Source organism: Rhinolophus sinicus, chromosome 14 (genome assembly GCF_057876585.1).
Source record: "Rhinolophus sinicus isolate RSI-liver-muscle chromosome 14, RSI-T2T, whole genome shotgun sequence".
NCBI lineage: Eukaryota > Metazoa > Chordata > Mammalia > Chiroptera > Rhinolophidae > Rhinolophus > Rhinolophus sinicus.
In genome coordinates, this window is record NC_142514.1 from 159,503,333 (window position 1) to 159,527,799 (window position 24,467).

The following is a 24,467-nucleotide window of genomic DNA, read 5'->3' on the forward strand; positions in this document are numbered from 1 at the left end:
GCATAAAAATACAATTTATTTTTCTATATTGTATCCTGCAAACATGTTGAATTCATATATAAGTAATAATAGTTTCTTAGTGTGTTCCTTAGGATTATGTGTGTGTGTGTGTGTGTGTGTGTGTGTGTGTGTTTACACACATATACTGGGAGTGCCAAAAAAAATGTATACACATTTTAAGAGATGTCATATGTATTACTTTTCAAAGTTGAATAAAGTATAAAGTTCGCTCAAAAGATGGTGTTAATCAAATGAATGCAAGCGTCACCATGTGACAGGAAGGATAGTCAAAGAAAATGGTGGAAGCACAGTTGTCACTTGAGGAGCGCAAGACCATTTTGAAGTGGTATTTGAAATTCGAGAATGTCATGGAAGCACAACGACAATGGAGGTGTGAGTATTGGAACAGAACCTCCAACACGCCTAACAATTGCACACATTCGTGATAAGTTTGAGATGCATGGTACTGTGTGTGATGTGCACAAGGGAAGATCCAGAGGCCTCGCACAGCAACAAGCCCTTCTTCTGCTGTGGTGTTGGAACAGTTGACATGCTCGCCACAGAAATCTACCAAACAATATTCGCCATAATCAGAAATGTCTGGATGCTGATAGTTTCACTTTGAGCACCTCCTGTAATTGCAAAAGTCAAACATGACTTGTATTCATCTTTTGTTATCAGTATATATTGAGTATTACAATTTTAATAGTTTTTTTTTTTTTTCCTTTCTTAAAATGTGTATACATCTTCTTGGCACCCTCTGTATATAAAAATGTTCTTAGTATCTAAAGAAAATGAGCTCTCATTACATGAATGAGTTTTTTAAAACACTACTGCCTAGGTCAAGTTAGCAGTTTCTTTATGAGTCACTGAATGAAAACATTTCTAAAATAAGAGATGAGAAAATGTCTACATGAGATGCCAATGCTGCCCCTGGCCCTAGATTAATTGACCCTCCCTTTAATTCTTTGAGGGGTGAATAATATTAAGCAGCATATTAAAGTCACTGAAATTTAAATCATGTCTCTCTTTTATCAGTCTAATTGGGAGAGAAAAAAGTTAATATGCTCTCAAGGTCGAGTCCTACCAGTTACACAGATTGAATTCCTTTTTAAGCCTGAGATTGGTTTTACCATGAGATAGGTTTTACTGAGGTTAAAGTTTGAGTAGAGAAGGAGTCAGTCCTTCTTGCTATTTTTGTGTTTTATGATTAAAAATCATCCCGTAGGTGAGAAGTTGTGGATGCTTCTATTATATGTCACTGCAGTGAGCAATTATCATTGGTGAATGATAGTAAAGACACTGATGTGACAAGTGCTATTTCCAAAACAAATAGGGCCTTAACAATTAAAAAAGGTTTTCATAATTTACATATGAACAAAGTAACCAGATTTTACTGTGAGAAATATTATTAGGTTCTAAGGCAGGTAAACGTGGGTTTGCTCAGAGCCCTTGAGTATCAGGAACTAGAAGCTGGAACCCTTGTAACGATCATCTAGAATTCCTAAAGTTATGCATGAATCCTCTCTAGGACTATTACAATTAAGGACCAAAATATATTTTGGTATCTCTAGAGATAGGGAGCTACAACCAAGACAGCTCATTCTATATTGGATACGTCTTAAAATTATGTCGGTCTATATATTTACAAGGTATTCTTTAGGAATTAATTTGAGTTTACTTCCTATAATTTAAAGATAGAGTTACTGGCTGCTTCTTTTTTCTGGCCAAACATCCCCCAGTGCCTCAACTATTATACATGTGAATTCCTTTTTATCCCCTAGTATTTAAGTACTTCCTTTTGTTACCTAAAATACCCTTGGGTATTCCCTTTTCACCTTGCTGACATCTACAAGGAACATTTTAAATTTAGCTTATAAGGAGATATTTTTTAGTAGTGTTTCTGTCAATATCAGAAATAACCAGTTAGTGTCACTGTCCTCACACAGACAGATACTGGTTTGTTGACACTAATGATCAACAACATCCTTGCAGAAGCCATAAAAACTTGTAATTACGCAGAACACAGGCAGTGGGCTGGATGAATCAAGGGACCTCTTATTCCACCTATGTTAGCTAATGTGGAAATTTTGGACAGATTTACTGGTACTTTTTTTTTTTTACTAGTCTACATCAATTTTTCAAGATCATTCATTTTGCTTTCCCTTCAATATAAAAGACTGGTCATTTTCCTTGAAATGCTGCTGCCACTCATTTTGTTGGTCATAAAGAACTTTCTCATGACTTCTGGTAAATCTTATTATTTCTTACTTTACTTTAATCACTTATTCAATAGATTGTTGATATAAGGGGAAGACAGTAATTTTGAGTATACATTTGTTCCAGGTTACCTTTTAGGCATTCCATATATATTATTTCTTTTAACTCCACAACAATGCAATGAGGGAGTCATTCAGGCCATTGTGTAGATCATGGAAGAGAGGCTGAGAGACATGAGTAACTTGACTCAGGGTGATAGTCAGGAAATAACACATTGTAAGCAAGGCAGTCTGACATTACAAACAAGGCAGTCTGACCACAGATCCCCCATATTTTTCCACTAAACCCTCCTGCCCTCAAACTATACATGCAAGAATGGGAATCTTAGAAACTAGTATCTCAATCCTTGAACATGTTGGGCTTTTAATGAACTCCATAGATATCACCTCTCTCTCTTCTCTGCCTGAATTCTGAAACAGTTGAGAAATAGAGTGCTAAAAGCTGACAGATGGATATCAAAAGGTCAGCTGTATAATTAATGAAAGCTAAAAGAATGGGACTTTGATGTGTAGCCAAATGAGCTTGCCCAATTTCTTCTACTTCTGAATCTGACACCAACCCATCAAGTAACTGACATAGCTCGGAAACCTCAGGTAACCCCCATAGCATCAGATAACATATTATGTGGCAGGAGAGAGGGGAACATACTAAAATAGAAAAGAAAGAAGAAATTGATGAACCAAGCATTCCTAGCTCCTTTTTTCCCCAAACTTGGAAATCATATTACCCAGGGGAAGAAAAACTAAACTTTTCCCTAAGGGAAGAAAAATCAGAAGTGTACTGTACTGAAGTTTCTCCATGTGGAAACGGGGGGATATGGAAAAACTATTCCTGAAACATAAGGTTTTTCATAGCTGCAATGCCAAGCAAGATTATTTCGTTTAGTAGGGCTTGTTGTCATATAATAATTTCAAGGACTTGGGATTTTACTCTGAGTGAAATGGGAGTTCATTGAATGAAGAGTTTCAAGCAAATGAGTCATAATAGCTGGATTTTATTTTAAATTCATGTCTGTTCACTCCCAGTCTCAAACCTATCTTCATTCTGGGCAATGATAACAATAGAGAGACCAATTAGGAGACTTGTAGCAGTGGAGATGGTGAGAAGTCATAAGGTTAGATTCTGGACATATTTTGAAAGTGGATTGAATGCGTGTTATGAGAGAGAGGAATGGGTGAATTTTGTCTGGGAGCACATATTAGAAAGTTAATTTGGGCATGTTGAGTTTGAATATGATTCTTTCAGATCAAGGGGAATGTGAAGAAGGCAGGTGTGTAATATAAATTCCCGGAGTTAGGGAGTTAGGGAGAGATATCTGGACTGAAGATATGCGTTTAGGAGATATAGCTATATCTACATCTATATCTATATCTATATCTACATCTACGTCTACGTCTACGTCTACGTCTACATCTACATCTACATCTATATCTATAATATTTAAAACCATGAGACAGGATGAGATCACCAAGGGAAGGGAATAAGAATAAAGAAGAAAAGGTTAAAAAATGTAACCATGATCCTTTCCAGAGTTAACATGTCGAGAGATGAGAGGAATTCCCAAAGGAGACTGAAAGGAGCATCTAGTGGGGTTGGAGAAGAGCCAAGACATTGTGGCTCCCAGGAAGCCAACTGAGAAAAAGGCATCACGGAGTAAAGCACAAGCAATTATGTCAAATGCCCCTAATATGTCAAATAAGCTGGAGGCTAAGAATTTCCCATTGACTTTGACAATGAAGAGATCATTGGTGACTTTGATAATCTCAGAAAACTTATGGAGACAACAACAACAACAAAACAATCCTTATTGTAGAAGACTTAAGAAGAAGAATTAGAAAGAGTGACTATTGAGCCTACTTTTGTGGAATTTTGGAGCAAAAAGGAACACATAAATTGAGAGGAAACCACCAGGAGAACTAGTATCAAAAGAGATTTCTCTCTAGATAGAGATAGAGATAGAGATAGATGTATAGATATAGGTATAGATAGATGTATACACACACACACACACACACACACACACACACACACACATATATATATATATATATATATATATATATATATATATAAATTAAAACAGCATGTTTTAATTTAATCTCATACAAATGTTGATGAGAGTTATCAACTAGAGGGAGTTGCGGAAACTGGTTTTGATTCTGTAAGGAGAGAACATGGGGGATTATTGGGCTGATATCCTGAGGTAGCTGAGAGGGATGGAAACTACTGTGTTACTAGAGGAGATGGGCTTAGTTGGGAGTGCAGTTAGTTTATGTGCATATCAGGCAGGAAGTCAGAATATATGAGTACAGATGCTGGTAAGTAGGTGGGAGCTGTGGAAATTTTCTTCAGATTGCTTTCATCTTCTCAGTGAAATATGCAGCAAAATCATCAGCTAAGAATGATGATTTTGATGAAGGAGGTGTTGGAAGACAAGAGTCTGAGTCAGGGAATAAAATATGAAATAGTCTTATGGGAGAATAGGAAAATAAGGCAACCAGAGAAATATATTTTGACTGGTAGGCAGCACTAAGTACCCACCTAAGGTTGTTGTAACGAATTTGAAGATCAGTCTTCATTTTGGCATGTTTTTACCCCCAGTTGTGGTTTAACTGCCCAGGTATAAGTATGGAGTAGGTGCAGTAGGTGTGACACACACACACACACACACACACACACACACACACACGTCATATTTAAAAGGAAATTGTTTTGCATCTCCTCTAGTCTGATCAAAAGCTTTTTTAAGTAATCATTATGGTCATGTTACAGCTCTATCAGAGATGGTATTTAAAAAAAAAAAAGAAAGAATGCAAAAGCTCGATACTATGTCTCTAAGGCAACTGCTAATATTTTTCTTCCTTTTGGCTTTTCCTCCTCTCAACATTGATCCTGATTTTAAAAACAAACAAAAATACGAAAAAAGAGCAGCACACTCAACAAACATAACCAAGTATGTAAAAATTGAAAATTATTTTGACAATCAATCCCATCCCTCACATTACATATAGGGAAACTAAAACTCAGAGGAGAAGGATTGGCCCATGGTACACAAGATTCTATACAATTCTCATAGAATTTTCCAATTAAGCTTGACCTTATTTGTTTTCTTCAGAGCCAGATCACACATGAGACTCTGCCTTATGTTATTACAGGGCCAGAGGGTATTGTTCAGATTTTGGCCATAGTGTAGGAGCGAACAGCAAGGAGCTTTCATTATAGATATCCTTCTGCCAAACGTGTGTAGAAAAAGTTTTGAGCCAATTACAAACAGAAGCTGAACCTATCTTCCCTTATATACTCAACACATCAGCTGAAGCAAAAGTAACCTATTTTTGCATAGTATCCCTCTTATCATTGTTAGGAAAATGGCACTACTGTTGCCTGGTTACCTCTTTATTTTTTTAACTGCCTCTTCGTAATATGAGTTTCACAAGATATAGCAACCCCATGGAAAATCACAAATTACAGATGGTTACCCCTGTGATTAGCTTTCTAACTTCCATTTGGAATTAAAAATCCACATACCTGAAATCTAGTCTTATTTCATGAATAGCCTTGTAACCTTGGTTAAGTAACTGAGCCTTCTGGGCCTCTAGTTTCTTAACCTACTAAATGAATAAAATGGGCTTGAATGAGGGGTTAAACATCAAAAAGAAAAAGAAAAACAGCATTCAGGCTGCGTGAGAAATGGAAGTAAAGTGCATTTTGTTTTTAATGTAAATCGGAGCTAGAATGGCTCAGTGGGCCACTATTTCAACACACTCCCCACCTTCCTAAGTTTCCTTGAGACAGCTACACGGGACCCAAGTGCTTCGAGGGTCATGACTTTAAAACTGCTAGACTAGATGATCGAATATCTTTTGGGCTTTATCATTCTAAAAACATGTGATGCTATATGGGGGGAGTGGAGAGAAAGAAGACTGAAAGTTTCAGACAAAAGATGTTTGCGCACTTATATTTGAAAAGACCCTTCAATGCCTTGCAGCATAGACTGTTTATTTTACCCCCACTGAGGCAGATTTAAAGGGAAAGAAGTAGGCTTAAAGTGAGACTGAGGTAGACCATTTCCTTCTCATCTCATTTTTAAGCCCCATAATATGCATCGGTTAGAAGAATGTTCATGGTAACACGTGGTATAGAGTGATGAATATCACAAATTGCACAGTGGAGGAGAGACTGTTGACTCATCCCTGCGAAGCTCCAGGTACTGGGCAGAGGCTGTGAAAGTACCTGCTAAGATCCAGTCTGCCAGTCATTGCATGGTGTCTGCCTCACATAATTCCTTCTGTGCAAACTGAATGTTATCCCAATCTCTGGAAAAGTGAGGAGAAAGTTTCCTTCATATAGAAGTGGAAAGGTACAGGAGTTCATTAAAAAATTTAAAAAGGGAATGGAAAAAGTCAAAATACCTCTGATTATGCCAGTGAATGAGCTAAGGACCTTAAACAAATTCTACTTTCAAAATTATTTTTTTTATTTATCTCACTATAGAAGTAATACAGGTAACAATGTACCAATGCTGGAATATATTTAAAGTCAGAAAAGAAAGAACAAGTCTAGAATGCTTCTATTTGGAGATTAGTACTTTTAATAGTATGTAATATTTACTTTCTGCTTTTGTATGGACATGTGCATGTATTAATAAAATTGTGATGATATCATGCAAAAAATTGCCGCCAGCAAAAGGTCTTGTGATCAAACCCTCACAAATATTAATTATTAATTTTAGTTTTTATATGATGTTGGTTGAATGATGCCGTATTCTTTTTATTTTTTCGGTTACTAGTGACGATTAACAATTTTTAGTATTTACATAATTTTTAATATTTTCATATTTTAATATTGCTTTTAGAAAATCAGGCTGTCTATTTAGTCTTTCTTGGAAGTTAAGCTAGTCACTTTTTAAATAGAATGCTTGAGTACATGCAGCAGTGGCCAACGTAGATTAACCTCTATGTGATGCGTTAGAGTTCAGGATTCATATGTAATATATAAGTAGTTGCCAATGAGGAGCAATAATGCAGCATTACTTTTTTACCCATTAAACTCAGGTTAAATTATTTTATTATTTGAAATACATTTCCCCAGATTGCAAACACTCATTAAAAAAGGTAAACATATACATATACATTTAATAAAATGCGATTTCCTCTATTACCTCCCAAAGCAACTCATCACAGTTCACCACTGTTGCTGTTTAATGCATAAAATTTTCCTTAGTCTTTCTAATTTATGTAATATGGATAAATACATACAACAGGGTTGACTGCAAATGAGTCATAATATAATAGCTTTTGAAACTTGTTTTTTCACTTAAGAATGTATAATATGTTTCCATATCAGTATATGTAGAGCTACCTCATTCATTTTACCGGCTTCATAGGATTATAAAAATTTGACATAGAGTATTTTTTTAGGATTTTTTTTCAATTTTTTAATGTCATGCACCCTACAGTAGTAAACATCACTGTGCATCTATCTTTTGGCTTTTTTAATGTATTTCAGTAAGAGACAATCCTGGAAGTAGGATTGTAGATATACAGCGAATAAGTGATTTAAGTCTTTACTGCTAGATTGACCTCCAAATGTATTTCCAGTTTAAAATCTTATCAAGAGTATATGACAGCACCCATTTCTCTACACATTGTCAACCCTGGCTATTATCAATGTTTATAGAAATGTTGGCAATCTAATAGCATTTTCTTTTTCTAATGTGCACTTTGTTATTAAGATTTCATGCTCCGTGTCAAGAACAATCTCCTTATATATATTAAGGATAATTGGAATCTGTAATTGTCTTGATTTCCTCTTTCATTCAATTGTTAAGATTTGATTTTTATAAACTTTCATAATTAATGTCTGATTTTACTGGTTTGTAGTCAGAAAATATGCTTAGAAATACATTTATTTGGCCCCATAAAGACGAAATCCTAGGGCTGCATCTTACTGCCAGCCTGGTGATGTACCCTGATCTGTACTGACGTTTTGAGTAATTGCTGCGACCTTTGAGTTGCAGTGGATGGAATTGCTATACAGTTCCAACCAATCAAAACAACAAAATACCCACTCTGAGTGTTTGTTTCATGAGTGCTTAAAAACCTCTATTTTTTATGTTATCTTCACATTTCTAAATAATGTTTGTAACACACACACACACACACACACACACACACACACACACACTACTGTCTTTCAGCTAATCTACCATCTACTCGTCTTTCCCCATCTCTTAAAAGCTTTCCTACCTACAAGCAGAACTTTTGCCTTCTTATATTTCCTAAATTGTGTATTTATTTCCCTCATGGCATATGTCTATATTTGTCTTTAAGCCTCCTATAAATTACCTTTTTGGGAAAATCTATTTTACTCAAAACTAATGCTTATGTTTAATATCTTACCCATGTCATATTACATATACCATACCCATATCCATATCTATATTATAATTATGTGGAAAATCAGGTTACGGAAGGTTTATTAGAAACTTATTATCTCAGTTCAATAATTTGGAAACTATTTAATATTTTAAAAAGACAAAGGACTTTAGATAAATCCAGTTGAATCCCCTCATATACAGAGACAGAAATTAAGGAAAAGTGAACTTCCCAAGGTTATTGTTGATCATGACTCACTTTTATCCTTAAGTGATTCATTAATATTTTTTAAGGTTCATATTTATTTCAAACATAGCAGATTGAATCTGTCAGGTCTGGATTTTGACACTATTTTTGTTTCAGATTTGACCATAAAGTCAATGACAACACGTGTATTTTCATTCATATCCCCATGGCCTTTCAAACAGTAATATCAAAAACAAAACCAAAACAAAACAAAAAAAGGAACAACTCTTAAGTCATTTTAAAAAAAAGAAATAAGAGAGTGCACACAAAGTCAAAAAGAAAAAAACAAAACAAAAAAATCCCCTCTCCTATGACGTTCATTTTGAAAAGAAAAAATAATTTAAAAAAATTCCAAAAACTTTAATCCTAATCAAGAAAAACAATTGTAGATTAAGCCATGTTTCAGCATTGATGAGTCAGTGTGGTTTAGAAGTAATCATTCTTTGAATCAGTTAGTGGATGCAAGCAACATTGAAAAGGCTCAACATTTTTATTTAAACTTCTGACGCTGTCTGCCCTCCCTTACCCTATCTCTTTCAAGATGATATGTAGCTCCTCTGATGATATTGGTGTCCATGTTTGTCAATTTATTTAAGTGATTGAACCAGACTAGTACACGTTTTTCCACTGAGTCAGACTACGAACCTAATTTCTGCCTTAGTCATAAATCCTGAAAAAAGAGGGATTTCACAGCAATAGCAAATTTGATATCTAATATTTAACAAGTAGTCTGGAAAGACTTTTACTTAGAAACCAAAATTTAAATATTTCAATTCACTTTTGTGTTTCTGAGGATGAACTAGTGTAATGTAATTCTCTTTTTCAAATTTCTTTATTGAACTTTTTTCCCCCCTTCCTCCTCCATCCCCCTTCCCCCCTCCCCCCCTCCTTGCCCACTCTGGTTCAAGCCATTGTTTCTCATTCTAGTTGTGTAGGACACAGCTCCTTGGCCCATGCTGGTATTAGGAGTTTTGCGCTCCCCCGGCTGAGGCAGTTGATTGCCGGTCATCGCTTGGCTGCTCACAGCAGCTCACAGTAGCTCTTGCCAGCTGCCAGCCACTCATGCTGGCTGCTGCCCGCTCACACTGGCACACAGCAGCCTATGGCAGCACATGGTAGCCCATGGCAGCTCACGCTGACCTCTGGCTGCTCAGGGCAGCCCAGCTCCAGGGAGAGCCGTTGTTCACAATCTTAGCTGTAGAGGGCGCAGCTCACTGGCCCATGCGGGAATGGAACTAGCAACCTCCGCATTAGGAGCCCGGCCCTCCAACCACCTGAGCCACCTAGCCAACCCTGTTGAACTTTTTATAACTGTTTTGATACAAGATATGAACTATTTAGCCAGATACACATGTTAACATAACAAGTAGCACTTTGTAAGTGATATACATAATGGACAACCTCCCCAACTATATTTAGAATATAGTATATCCCCAAGATAGAGCTGAAAAGCTCATATTTCCCCTTGAAATACTCCCGTTGTAGCTCTTCACTTCCTCACTGGTTTCCTTTCTTTTTTCTGCCAATCAACTGTTAGTATTGGCTAAGAATCTCTTGGCCTCTTGTACTTTTTTCTTCCTATTTTTCTCTCCCAAGAGCTGATTACTCCTATATAGTTCAGTTCCGACCTTTGTGCACATAGCATCTCAATCAATGTCTCCTACCGTAACTCTTTCTCAGTCTCCTGACAGATTACAAATTACAGAGTGGTTGTTTATAAACAGGTACTGAATTGTTCCAAACTGAAACGGCCTATCATATCTCACACCAGCCTGAACTTTCTCCCTGCTTCCCTAACTTGGTCAATGGAAAATATTTGTCAGGTCTCCTGAGCTTGAAAGTTTAGTACAAACAATGTGTTTTTTGTTGTTGTTGTTTTGTTTTGTTTTAATTTATATCTCTTCCCTTTAATCTTCAGCCAACTGTTGAATTCTGATATTTCTTTTGTAATGTTACTTATATATTTTACTTTCTAAAGCTATAAACAGGATTGGAGCTTCAACCTAAGTTTAAGGATTTCTGAATGATCTGCGGGGATCTATACTATGACTTTTCCATAATATTCTATACGTGATTACCAGACTAATCTTGCTACAATTTACTTTCAGTCATTAGGGTCTATTCCTCAATATCCTGTGGATATAGATAATGACAATAGTGTAAAGGTCAAGGTGTTTCCGTTTTGTCGTCCATCACATGATTGGATTGGACACCTTTCTCAGCTTCCTTGTAATTATGCCGTTCTCTGCACTTCATCTGGAGTTCTGCAAACAGACTTCTCCAACCCTGTCTTCCTCGTCTTTCTCTCACAAAGCCTTTGTCTGTTCTCCTTCCACATCATCACTCATCATTTCTCAATGAAGTACCCTTATAAAATACTTGGTCTATCAAAATCCTTTACATAGCAGATCCTCAAATAATTTCTGTTCAGAGTTGTTGCATTATAACATTGATGAGATGCCATAAGAATGTCACTCTTGTTTATATCAATTAGCCCATGGTAAGTTGGGTTTCATTATATGTTGTTTTACTTAATGTGGCAGAGCCCATCAGTGACATTAAGTGAAGACTTACTGAACTTTTGAAGCTCAGCTTAAATTCTATCTTTACCTGAAAATATTCAGCTCAAAATTATCATGGCCATTCTGAAAAAAAAAATCTGGTCTTTGTCTCCCCAGAATAATTGTATCTATCCTATCGTATTAATAGCATAATTGACAAATCTGAATATCCTTCTATAAAGACATAGAAGTGCTAGGTAAGAGAGAATAATGAAGAAATCTGGTCTCAAGCCTCTGCTCTGTGATTTCCAAGCTGTATATCTCCTAAAAAGCTCCTTACACACACTGGGTCTCAGTTTGTTCATCTGTGAAATAAGTAGGGTTGGATTAGATAGTTTCCAAGTCTCTTTTAGTTTATGATCTATAAACTGATATTTAAAGGTGTTTCATACAACATACTATAAAATATTCTCTACTATTGTAGTACAGGCTCTATAGTTATAAAATAGACTGCATTGTGTGTTTATCTGCTGATCATTACGTTTCTCAAGCTTATGCCCTTATAAGAATATTCAAACTTCAGAATCAAAATAATAGACAAATTATAGAATGGTTGTTTTGTATCTGTTACTGTATAAAACCAATTTCATTCAGTTGACATGCTAGTAAAATATGAAGTTACCTTTATAATATAATAACTGAATAGGCAAATTTTATTGAAATAAAAAATAAAAAGCTTGCTAAATACAGGGCACTGTGACAAACATTAATAGATTGAGAATCGGGATAAGGATATAGAGATGAATTCAAAGACATGGTATCTACCTTCAAGGAAAAAATTATCTGATGAGGGAGGCATATAGATAAATTAAATGCATAGAAGGTGTTGATTGCTATTGCTTATTGAATAATTGCTATGAACTAAGACTTATGCCAGGGATGTAACATACACAAATGCTAATTAACATGCACAAACTCTAATTTGTACAACAATATTGCAAGGTATTTGCTATTATTCCTAATTGCAGAAGAAAAAAATATATGAAGTCAGAGACCTTAATCTCCCCAAGATCACGTAGCTAGAGTGATGGAATATAATAGCCATTACATCCTATTAGGTTTCTTTTGAGGCTTGGAAACATTTTTGTAGGAATGCTTATTTAAAAGGAATGATTATTCTCAATGGAGGTCACTTAAGAAAGTACCTTTGAAAGCAGCCTTAGAATTAAATCTTAATAGAGGAATAGGTTTTCCATTGACCTGGTGGGTAGGTAAGGCATTCTAGGCACAGAGAACAGATTGAGCAAAATTCCAGAGGCAAGAAGGTGGAGGTTCAGGGAATTCAGATGATTTAGCATGGCTACAAAGAAGGGCAGGGAGTGAGCAAAGGGAAAGATAACAGCTGTTGAGTTTGGGTGGGCAGGATATTAAAGAGTGTGTTATTCACCCAGGGAAAATGTAATTGGAAAATCTAGCCATTCTAGGCTCTTTGAAAGATGACAACTAAATCAGCTTGCATAACAGCAAATAAAACCTACCCCCCTGCTTAGATTCTAATATAATTAACTGAAAGTTGTGTCTTCCTACACACTACTTCGTAACTAATTTTGACCTGTACCAGATATTAGTTTTACAGCAGCTATAGTCAGCATGAAAAGCTCTTTTTCACAGTAATTTTCTACTGTCTTTCTAGTCCACTGAGTTTCTAAGCAATTTTTTTCTTGTTCTTTTGTTCCCTCTCACAGACTTGCAAAAGGGCTCATCTCATCCTGAACTTGAGAGGAGTGTGTGGGCTGCCAATGGCATATATAATGAAGGTGAGTTTTTAGGATGGAGTTTCAGGCAATCCTACCAACTTCACTCTTCAGTAAAATGGAGTAGCAACTCTACAGTCTTTATGGAGTGTGAAAATTTAACACAAGTTTGCAGCATCATATTCATATTATTGTCAATGTGACACTACTTCATCATGCAATCAGCAAAGCGTATTCACGTCTGCAATTTATTTAGTTTTATTCTATGCTTCTAGTGAAATCGCATGTACTTACAAATGTCTAATGCAAGATCTTACATACAAACACCTTTTCACCACTTGTTTTTTAAAAAAGTATTTACATTATAAAATAATAATGGTAATCTCACCATTAATAAATTAATCAGCAAATACCACTGTGCAGATCATTTAATATACATTTACTTATAACTTTCCATAAAAGTTATTTAGTGTAGCTTTTATATGGTCATTGTTTAATTTATAAATATATATATAATATATATAATATAATTTATATATATATATATGTGTGTATATATATATATATATATATATATATATATATATATATATATATATATAATCTAACAGCAAACTGCCCTAAAAACCTTTAAAAGTTAGCAATAAACCAACACACAATAGATGAAATCAAATAATGCAAAATATACTTAGCAATCAGCTCTTTTTTGAGGTCTAAAAATCAAGAGGTAAAACAAAGCTGTTGGTTAATAAAGTTAATTAAATTGTCAGGGTTAGACAGAGAATAGATCGTTCAGAAAGTAGATGGGTTAAACAAGACAGCATAAAAACACAGAGGCAAACATTGGCAATATTTATTGCAGAGCTTTATATCGAAAAATTTACTCTGACCCAAGAGATCCCCCTGTTCCAACACCGAATGGGGTTGAGTACATTCAGCCATCACAGCCTAGTGCTTTTAGGCTGTGATGCTTTTCATATCATTACCTTGCCTTGATTCTAGGCTTGACAAAAATCTTTGGATTAGAATCTACTTGCCAGTGTGTGTGGTGTGACTGTGTGTGTTTTGGGAAATATATGTCCTGGATATATGCTATGACTGCTAGTCCCCAAAGCAGTCCTGTTTTCCATAACATAAGAAAAATTGTATTAGTATTATTGTATTCCAGGTTTATTGACTTATAATATATGTAAGTTTAAGGTGTAATATGTGATGATTTAATATGTGTGAATATTGTGAAATGCAATATATGCATGTATTACAAAAGGTTATATAATACGGTTACTTAACACCTCCATCCCTTCACATAATTACCTTTTTTTGTAGTGAAAACTTTTAAGATTTACTCTTAATAACTTCTAAGTATATAATACATACAGTGTTATTAATTATAGTCACCATGCTATACGTTGGGTCCCCAGAACTTATTCGTCTTATAGTTGGAAGTTTGTACCCTTTGACCAACATCTCCCCATTTCCCCCACCCCCAGCCACTGGTAACGACCACTTTACTCTCTGTTTCTATGAGTTTGGCTTTTTTAGATTCTACATATTAGTGAGAACATATACGTAGTATTTGACCTTTCTCTCTGTCTGATTCATTTCATTTAGCATAATGTCCTCAAGGTCTACCCATCTTATCACAAGGACAGGATTTTCCTATTTTTTATGATGGAATAACATTCCATTTTGTGTATATATACCATACTTTCTTTGTGCATTCATCCACTGATGGAGACTTAAGTTGTTTCCATGTCTTGGCTATTGTGGATAATACTGCATGAACATGGGGATGCAGGTGTGTTTTTGATAACCTGTTTTCATTTCCTTTGGACATATACCCAGAAGTGGGATTGCTGGATCTATGGTAGTTCTATTTTTTTTTTTTTTTTTTTTTTTTTTTTTTTACTTTTTTAAGCAACCTCCACACTGTTTCCATAGTAATTTTGCCAATTTACATTTCAACCAACAGTGCACAAGAGTTCTCTTTTCTCCACAGCCTCTCCAACAGATGCTGTCTCTTGTCTTTTTGATAATATCCATTCTAACTGGTATAAGGTGGTATCTCATTGTGGTTTTGATTTGTATTTCCCTGATGATTAATTATGGTGAGCATATTTTCCTGTACCTGTTGGCAATTAGTAAGTCTTCTTTGGAAATAAACAAAAAGAAATTATTCATTTGTTCTGCCCATGTTTTGACTGCAATGTTTGTTTTTCTATTGAGTTGTATGAGTTCTTTATATATTTTAAATGTTAACCCCTTATCAGATAGATTGTTTGGAAATATTTTCTCCCTGTAGGTTGCCTTTTTATCTTGCTGATTTCTTTGCCATACAGAAGCCTTTAAGTTTGATGAAAAGTCCACTTGCTTATTTTTGCTTTTGTTGCTTGCATGGGTTAGTTTTTTGTCATATATTGTCAAGACCAATGTCAAGGAGTTGTGTTTTTTTTTATGTTTTTTTATAATAGTTTTATATTTTCAGTTCTTACATTTAATTCTTTAGTTCAATTTAAGTTCTTTTTTGTGAGTGGTTTAACATAGGGATCCAACATGGGGTTATTCAGTTTTATCAACACTGTATTTATTGGTTTCATTAATGTATCCTGTGAACTTGGTTACCATGAATCCACCTTTGAAAAAATTCCTGATTCCTTCTGTCAAAGTCAGGTTTCTGAGACTATAATTGAAAATCAGTCTCTCACCATATGTTAGTAAAATCCACCATGTCTCTTGGCACCCAGTAAGCTAGCTTTTGACTGATATAAAGTTTGCTATGACATTCTTTCTTTACTATGTAGTAGCACTCACCATGTTGCCTCTAAATGGCTTTCTTACATTAAGTAGCATATAGAGAAATTATCAGAAATGTGTACCTACCCAAATAAATGTGGATTATGGAATGGAAATTAACAAGGAGAAATGGCAAATAAATGAAAAAAATCACATGAATAAAAACAGCCTCTTGGATAACATTAATGACAATAAGAATATTAGCAGGAACTGGTATTTACTGAGTTATTCTATGCACCAAGTGTTGTGTTAAGCTCTTTTTGTGGGTTCGTTGATTCCTTCCAGAAACTCTGTGAGGTCAGGATAGTATTGTATACAGATTAGGTGAATGAGGACTATACATACGATGTCACTTGTCTGTGGTCCAGCTATGTCTGAACCAACACTTGATACTAGGTCTGTCTCCTGAAGAGACAGAGTTCTTACCTATTCACAGATACTGCCTTGATCATAAAAACTAGTGGTGCACAGGATTTACACTGACTGTGGAAATCAGAATTAGAAGTGTTCTAATCACTAGATGCTATATGGGACAAACGGTTGCAGTGTCCATCCACACTCAAGGCCAGGTTAGCCTACTCTAAAATCAGAACACTTTCCACAATGCAGGCTGTTTTAAAGTTTTGTAGTAAACATCAGTGACCTATATATTACAGATACTGGAATAAAGGCTCAGAGAAATAAAACATATTCAAATACATCCCTTAGGAAGTAACAGAGTACAAATTTTAACTGAGATCATCTGAGTGAAGTCTGCATACTTTCCTAGCTATCTCCCTGTTTGGAAATCGGAGACCAAGCATTCAGCTATATAACGATCACCACACTAAAGGTACAATTTGGCGATGCATCTGTTAGGAAAAATAGAAAACAGAATAGGACTAATAGTCAGAGATAATCAGAGATCAACTCATGATTCTATGTAATTAAGTGCTGAATTATTTAGTAAGGATGAAGAAGCTCAGAAGAGACTTCGTGTGGGCTGGTATATTCAGGGAAGAGATGGCACATTAACTGGGCCTCAGAGAATGTGGAAGATGAACAGCAGGTGGGAACATTCCGAAAAAAGTAACAAAGATAAGTATTCTGGGTTATTTTTGTGAGGCGGATAAAGGAATATATTCTGACCCAAGTGACAGTTTGTTCCGGGGAATCAAGAGAAATCTGGTGGGTAAATCAGTTTAGGCCAGGTTATGAGATTTGTTTTTTTAATGTTTAATTTTGTTTTACCCATACATCTACATAACTTTACATAAATGCACAAATGTGGTAATAAACTTGCCATTGAATATATAGTCAGTTTCTTTTTTCCCTTTTTTTGGCTTCCTTCTCTTCCTTTCCTCTTTTACTCAGCCATATTAACCCACCCAATCATCCATGTGAACAACCTAGTATATAGCTTTCTATATGTTTTCTCCTTGTTCAGACTATCAGACTTCATAGTAGGATAAATCATAATTTACCATATTGCTGGGTATGAGTTGTGTCTTCAGTGTTTTGATACCAAGACCAATGAAACAATAAACACCCTTACACTTAGGTCATTATTATCACTGTGTTGTTTGGATAGACTTCTAGGACATGGATTATCCATTACAGTAGCCTCAAATGCTTCATAGTTCCAAAGCACTGTATGAAAGAATTCTTTTCCCAATATCCCCTGTAAAAAATAAGTATCGTGTCTCCTTTCCATTTTTTCTAAATTGAAGAGCTTAAATGTATACTTTATCATTTTAATTTATATTTCCCTAACTACCAAAGAAAATATTTTTCCCATTTTTAATTATTCATGGTTTGTTTGGTTTTTTTTTTAGTTTTTTTTATGTTTGTTTGTTTGTTTTAATTAGGATCAGATAATTGTGGTCTGTAACTGCTCTATGATGTTTTTTCTTTTTTATTTTTTTTCCTTTTTGTTCTTTTCATCAATCAGGGTTCAATCAGGACAGCACAATGAGAAATACTTAAAGCATTAAGGAATATAGATTTATTATAGGAATAAGAACTTATTCAATTCTAGGAGTTTGGGGAGAATAATGGTCCAGGAGAGGATGTTGGAGGATCAGAGAAAAGGCACTAACCAGCCCTTCTGAAACACTAGTGTGGCCGACAATTCAGAGCTTATTAAGGAATTTTTGGGACCATGATGTAAGGCTGGTAGAGCAGCGTATGGAAAGGCTATTGCCGCTGTATCTGTATTTTTGTGGTTGAGTTGAATGAGTTATTCTTGTTTTGGATATTAGCCTCTTATCGGAGGTGTTGTTTGCAAAAACCTTCTCCCATTCGGTTGGTTGCCTCTTCATTTTCTTGATGGTTTATTTTGCTGTGTAGAAGCTTATTAGTTTGATTTAGTCTCAATCATTTATTTTTGCTTTTACTTCCCTTTCCTTTGAGGTCAAATCCATAAAAACCTCTCTGAACCCAAGGTCCGTAAGTTTAGTACCTATGCTTTCCTCCATGCAATTTATTGTCTCAGGTCTTATGTTTATATCTTTGATCCATTTTGAATTAATTTTGGTATATGTTTACAAATAGCAGTATAGTTTCTTTCTTTTGCATGTGGCTTCCCAATTTTCCCAGCACCATTTTTTGAAGAGGCTTTCTTTTCTTCACTGCAGGTTTTTGGCTCCTTTGTCAAAAATTATCTTCCCATATATATGTGTGTTTATTTCTGGGCTCTCAATTCTATTCCATTGGTCTGTGTGTCTGTGTTTCTACCAGTACCATGCTGTTTTGATTATTATTGCTTTGTAGTATAAATTGAAGTCAGGGTGTATGATACCTCCAGCCTTGTTCTTTTTTCTTAGGATTGTTTTGCCTATTCAGGATCTTTTGTGATTCCATACAAATCTGGTGATTTTTTGCTCTATTTCTTTTGAAAATGTCATTGGGATTTTGATTGGCATTGTATTAAACCTATATATTTCTTTGAGTAATATGGCCATTTTAACTATGCTGATTCTTCCAATCCATGAACGTGGAATATCTTTCCATTTCTTTGTGTCTTCCTCAATTTCTTTTTTTAAATTTAATTTTATTAAATTTATTGGGGTGACAATTGTTAGTAAAATTACATAGATTTCAGGTGTACAATTCTGTATTACATCATCTATAAATCCCATTGTGTGTTCATCACCCAGAGTCAGTTCTCCTTCCATCACCATATATTCGATCCCCCTTACCCTCATCTCCCACCCCCCACCCCCCTTACCCTCTGGCAACCACCAAACCAATTATTTTTTCATTGTCTAATAGTTTTGCTTTTGTGTTTGAAGCCATATGGTTTGAAACATAAAATATATGACTTTTATAAATTATAGCTTTATTTTTATGTAATATGTCTCTTTAATATTTTCTTCCTCCTAATATGAAACTCCATCTTGACTGATTAATATTGTTAGACTTGCTTACTTTTGAATTTGCTTTTACCTGGAATCAGTTTGATAATCACTTTATTACTTTGACTTAAGTATTTGTATTTATTACAAAGTACATAACTTGATTTTAATCAAATATGTCTCTGTCTTTTAGTGGAAAAATCAGTCTGTGTATATTTGAAATATTGGCTGGTATTTTTGATTTACTCATTCCATTTTGCTTTGAATTTGTTATTTATGTCCATTGAGTATACATTTTCCTTATTTTTTCCTTGTTTGATCCAAGTGCAATATATTTCATTTATTTTCTCCTTGGACAAATTTCAGGGTTTTTTTTTTCCCATTCATTAAATATTACATTCATTTTTCTTGTTCTCATAATCAGATGCTTTAAAACAAGTTATTTTGTTTGTTAATGTACATGCTTCTATTTGCCTCTTGTTTGATCACCTAGCCAATAAAAGGTCTTAAGATTATTTTTACTTTCCAGTTTTCCTTTCTCATTCTCGCATCCCTCATTATACTCCTGTAACACTTTTACTTCCCCACTCCCAACTACCTGGATTTGTTGAGAGAATCGATAACTAATAAGAATTTGTTTTATATTATTTCCTTCCTCTTTAATATCTTTTTATAGCTCTTATAAGTGTCCCTGGAAAGTGTATTATTATTAGTATTATTATACTTGAATTTAATTAGATAAATAGATAAACATTTGATACTACTATATTTTGCTCTTTTTATTTTACCTTATGGTCTCTCTTCTGATTCATTTTTTCTTATTCAGTAGTCTTTCCTTAAGTGTTTATTCAAACAAATTATGTAAATTATACATTCCTCAAATTATTGAAAATCCACATGTCTTCCTGTACTTGAGAATAAATTATATGTGGTCTAAGTATGTGATTCTAGGATGAAGTCATTTTTATCATCAATCTAAAGAAGCTATTCTAGCTTCCAGCATTGCAGATTTTAGAAATCTGATGTCACTCTCTCTTCTCTTTTCCTTAGCCAATATTTTACTGATTCCTAAGTGACAAAATCTAATTTGGGGATTGGAAAATGTAGTCACTAAAGTTAACAGGCAAATTTTTCTGAAAGGAACCATATGCAAATCCCTGTTTTTATTGTATAAAATGTAATGGTATAATTTTGTTTTACCAAATGTTCAACCATTGTTTTACAATAGAACACCACAAACTTGGAACACTTAGAACTGGGCTTGTATAACCATTTTCTATGTACTCTTAAGTAATTAAAAAGATGCACTGTTTCTTCTGGTATAAAGCTTGCAAAAACTAAAAATATATATCCTGGTTGAATTTGGCACATAGATTCCCAAGTATATATTTGTTAATGTACTGAAAAGAAAATACATAGCTTTTTCCTATCACTTGTAGAAATTATAGGAAGAAGGAAGAACTTTATATGATTTAAAGTATAATTGCTGAATGTTTTTCAAGGTGACACGATGTCATCAATTATTCAGTGATGCTAACAGATTCTTTAGATTTACTTTCATGAATGCAAAGGCTCTAACTGACATGTTGGTTATTGATAGATAAATGGTTTCAAGTTGCCAATATTGATTTTTAAATAAATTTAGTGATGGCTCATTAGTTAAATAATTAATTCAATATTTTCATGTTATAACTTTGTTTGGGCAAACTGTTTTTTTTCTCTTGAGAACAGTACAGTGTTTAATTTTAGACTTCACTCAAGGTCAGATTCCCACAAAGCTTCTCTTTGTAAAATTGAATCAAGAGGATTTTCTGTACTATTTCCACTATTTCCTTTCAGAGGACAAAGAAGAATAACCCTGGTCAAACCAGCAATAAAGTCAGAACACATGAAGTTCTCTTCCAGCAGACAAGAATCTTAGAATATAAGAGGTATCTAATCCATGAGTCTTATTAGAGATGAGACACCTTGGGCCAGGAAGGCAAAGTTACTTTCACACTGTTTGACAACATGCCGGTTTATACACCAGGGTAAGTGTGTAGGCTCTACACTCCCCAGACGATACCCTCCTTCCATATTTCTCTGCTAGGTTAAAATGGTGGCCTCCATGGCCAAGTGACAACTTTTTTTTTTTTTTTTTCAATTTCAAAGCTGAGCTCTTATTGGATTAAGATGGCATGATGATGTTTTGTATCCTAATTATTTTTAAATATTTGTTATCATTTTGTATTTCTTTTTTATATTTATTCTGCTGACATAAGTAATACATATTTGATGGATAAAGTGTCCAAACAAGGACACTTTTAAAAATCTGAGGCTATTAATTACACTGTGACAAAAGGCAACCCAGAACATAAGGTCCCTCTAGGAATGAACGGAGATTAAGGTTAAAATATTGGTAAGCAAAGTGAAAAAAAAAAATCAATTCACTCATATCTCCTCCAAGCAGATTTAGCTATATTTTGAGTTGTATCATTATAGATATATCTATGCATATGTATATTTTGCAAAAAAATTGATCTTGCACTGCAATCAACTTTCCAGCCTGCTTTTATTAATAAACAATGTATACAGAGCCTTTATTGCAGTAAATAAATATCTATACACACTGTCTTTTTAAAGGATTGCTTAGTATTACATTGTTAATCTCCAGACACATCCCTTGTTCCAGCTGAACTGGTTATGTTCAAATAGAGAACACAGTGTGTTCATAACCAATCACTCCAGCTACTCAGGGATCAAGCATGTATTATCTCCGAAAAGTAAATAGGTAATTATAAAAACTACCTTCATTCCCACTTTCCTGCTAGCAAACATCCAAACAGCCAATACAGCATCAAGCTATCAGAACAGATATTAGCCATGAAAAACTAGTACCACCACACCCAGAACTCCAACTGAGTATCATCTTTGCTCAAAAGTGTGCCAATTCACCCAAATGTGGTATAGTGGTTGATATGACCAGGGTTGATATGAACAGTTGAAGTGCTTACTTCCCCCACTCTCAACTGAGTTGACATGGAAAATAAATCAATGATTATTATATTCTTAAATTTAAAACAAAACCAAAAAAAAGGCAAGAACAGTCTTTATGAAATCATCTGCCTGGAAGAAGTAAATCACAAAGCAATGAAAACTATAGTCTTGCACACAAATCTTGAAAGGCAATTATTATACGGGACTTTATTTGACTGTCTTATTATTAGACTACTTTGACAAATATAAAAACATAGCTGAGGATGGTGGATGACCGTTTATTCAGCAAATGTGTATTTGATTAGCTTTTATGTGTCAAATGATCTTTTAGGAGCTGTGAGAAATAGAAAAATGAGTCAATACAAAGTCTTCCTTAAAGTATTTCTTCTGAACTAGGAGAAAAGTATGATCCTACTTTCAAATGCTTATATGTATAACACATGGTAGAAACATAGTAAAAATGCCATGGAATGAGGTTATTCATATTCTATAGTCATTAGAGTAAGTTAAATCCACGTCTAACTGGCTTTATAGTAGGTGGGTGTGGATAAAGGAAGCCTTCATCTAGGAAATGGCATTGCTCTGGGGCCTTGAGGATGGGTTAGACTTGAGAAAACTTATGAATAGGATGGGAGTTTTAGGATGAGGATTCCAAGTGGAGAACACAGCAGAACGACAAAAGCAGAGCACCCTATGAGGAAGAAAACCATTGTAGAATCAGAAGAGTTTACAAAAGAGTCTTAGAAACAAGATTGGAAAGTACTGAGTGCAGATCATGGAGCTCCCTGAATGGTAGAACAGTAAAGATGGACTTCAGTCAACAGGGAACTTAAAGAAGTAATACAAGTTTTCAGCAGGGCCATAAGATACAAAATGTGATTTAATCCATCATCACCTACTCTGTCCCACACATCTGCCTCCTCTCTCTCTCTCTCTCTCTCTCTCTCTCTCTCTCTCTCTCTCTCTCTCTCTCTCTCTCTCTCTCTCTCAAAACTTTATTTATTTTTATGAATGAAAAAGGCTGATTTTCTCTTTTAATTTTGATCAATGTCATACACTGTCATTCAGCATCTATTCTGTCCCTCTTACTAAAGCACCCTTTTTTATTTAAGGCAAACATGTACCTAGGTGAAAACCTCCCTCTTCCCAGCATACGAGGTCGGCTAATTAAGTTCACAAACTTGTTGCAGTGATGTTGCTGAACTTTTTTGATACCAGACGGATTATTCATTATGAATTTGTACCAACTGGACAAACAGTTAACCAAATTTACTATTTGGAAGTGCTGAAAGTGCTGCATGGAAAAGTTAGATGACCTGAACTTTTCACCAACAATTCATGGCTCTCGCATCACTACTATACACCAATTATATGACACTGTGTGTGAAGGAGTTTTCAGCCAGGAAACAAACAACTGTATTGGAGCACCCTCCCTACTCACCTGATCTGGCCCCCAATAACTTCTTTCTTTACCTGAAGATAAATTAAATAGTGAAAGGAAGACATTCTGATGCCATTCGGGACATCAAGGGTAATACTATGACATCTCTGATGGCCATTCCAAAAAAGAGTTCCCAAATTGCTTTGAAGGGTGGACTAGACGCTGGCGTAAGTGCATAGCTTACCAAGGGGAGTACTTCGAAGGTGACCATAGTGATATTCAGCAATGAGGTATGTAGCACTTTTTCTAGGATGAGTTCATGAATTTAATTGACCTCGTAGACTCCTTTACTCAGGGGATGGATTACTAAGTGAGCTGTAAGGATAGCCTAATTGGTGGATTTTTATAACTGACATTGTTTTTTCCGTGTTTTTTTTTTCCTGTTAAAATGTGGGTGGACTTAGCTAACACATACTGTTTTTTTCTCCTTTTTTTTTAAATTTTACTTTTTTATATTAGTTTCATGTGTACAAAACAACATAATGATTGGACATTTACACCCCTTACAAAGTGATACCCCCAAGTCGACCACCCCTGTGACATTGTACTTAGCTGTTACACTACCATTGACTATATTCCCTATGCTGTACTTTACATCCCAAGTAAATATACCGGAGGGTCAAAAAAAATGTATACAAGTGTATACAAAACATTTTGGTCAGTGTTGCTCAAGCAGGAGTTTGCCATAATCAGAAGTGTCTGGACGCTGATGGTAACTACTTTGAGCACCTCTTGTAATTGCAGAAGTCAGATGTGACTTGTAT

At 34.9% G+C, this 24,467-nt stretch overlaps 1 protein-coding gene across 2 annotated transcripts in view; it reads left to right on the top strand.

Annotated features, from left to right (window-relative positions):
• The window catches only part of ANO3 (anoctamin 3), a 337,137-nt gene that overhangs the window by 79,526 nt on the left and 233,144 nt on the right, over positions 1-24,467 (top strand). For both annotated transcript variants that reach the window (XM_074336148.2, XM_074336149.2), the window contains exon 2: positions 13,150-13,221. In XM_074336148.2, the coding sequence (XP_074192249.1) occupies positions 13,150-13,221 (72 nt within the window). The remainder of the gene's footprint in view (positions 1-13,149; positions 13,222-24,467) is intronic.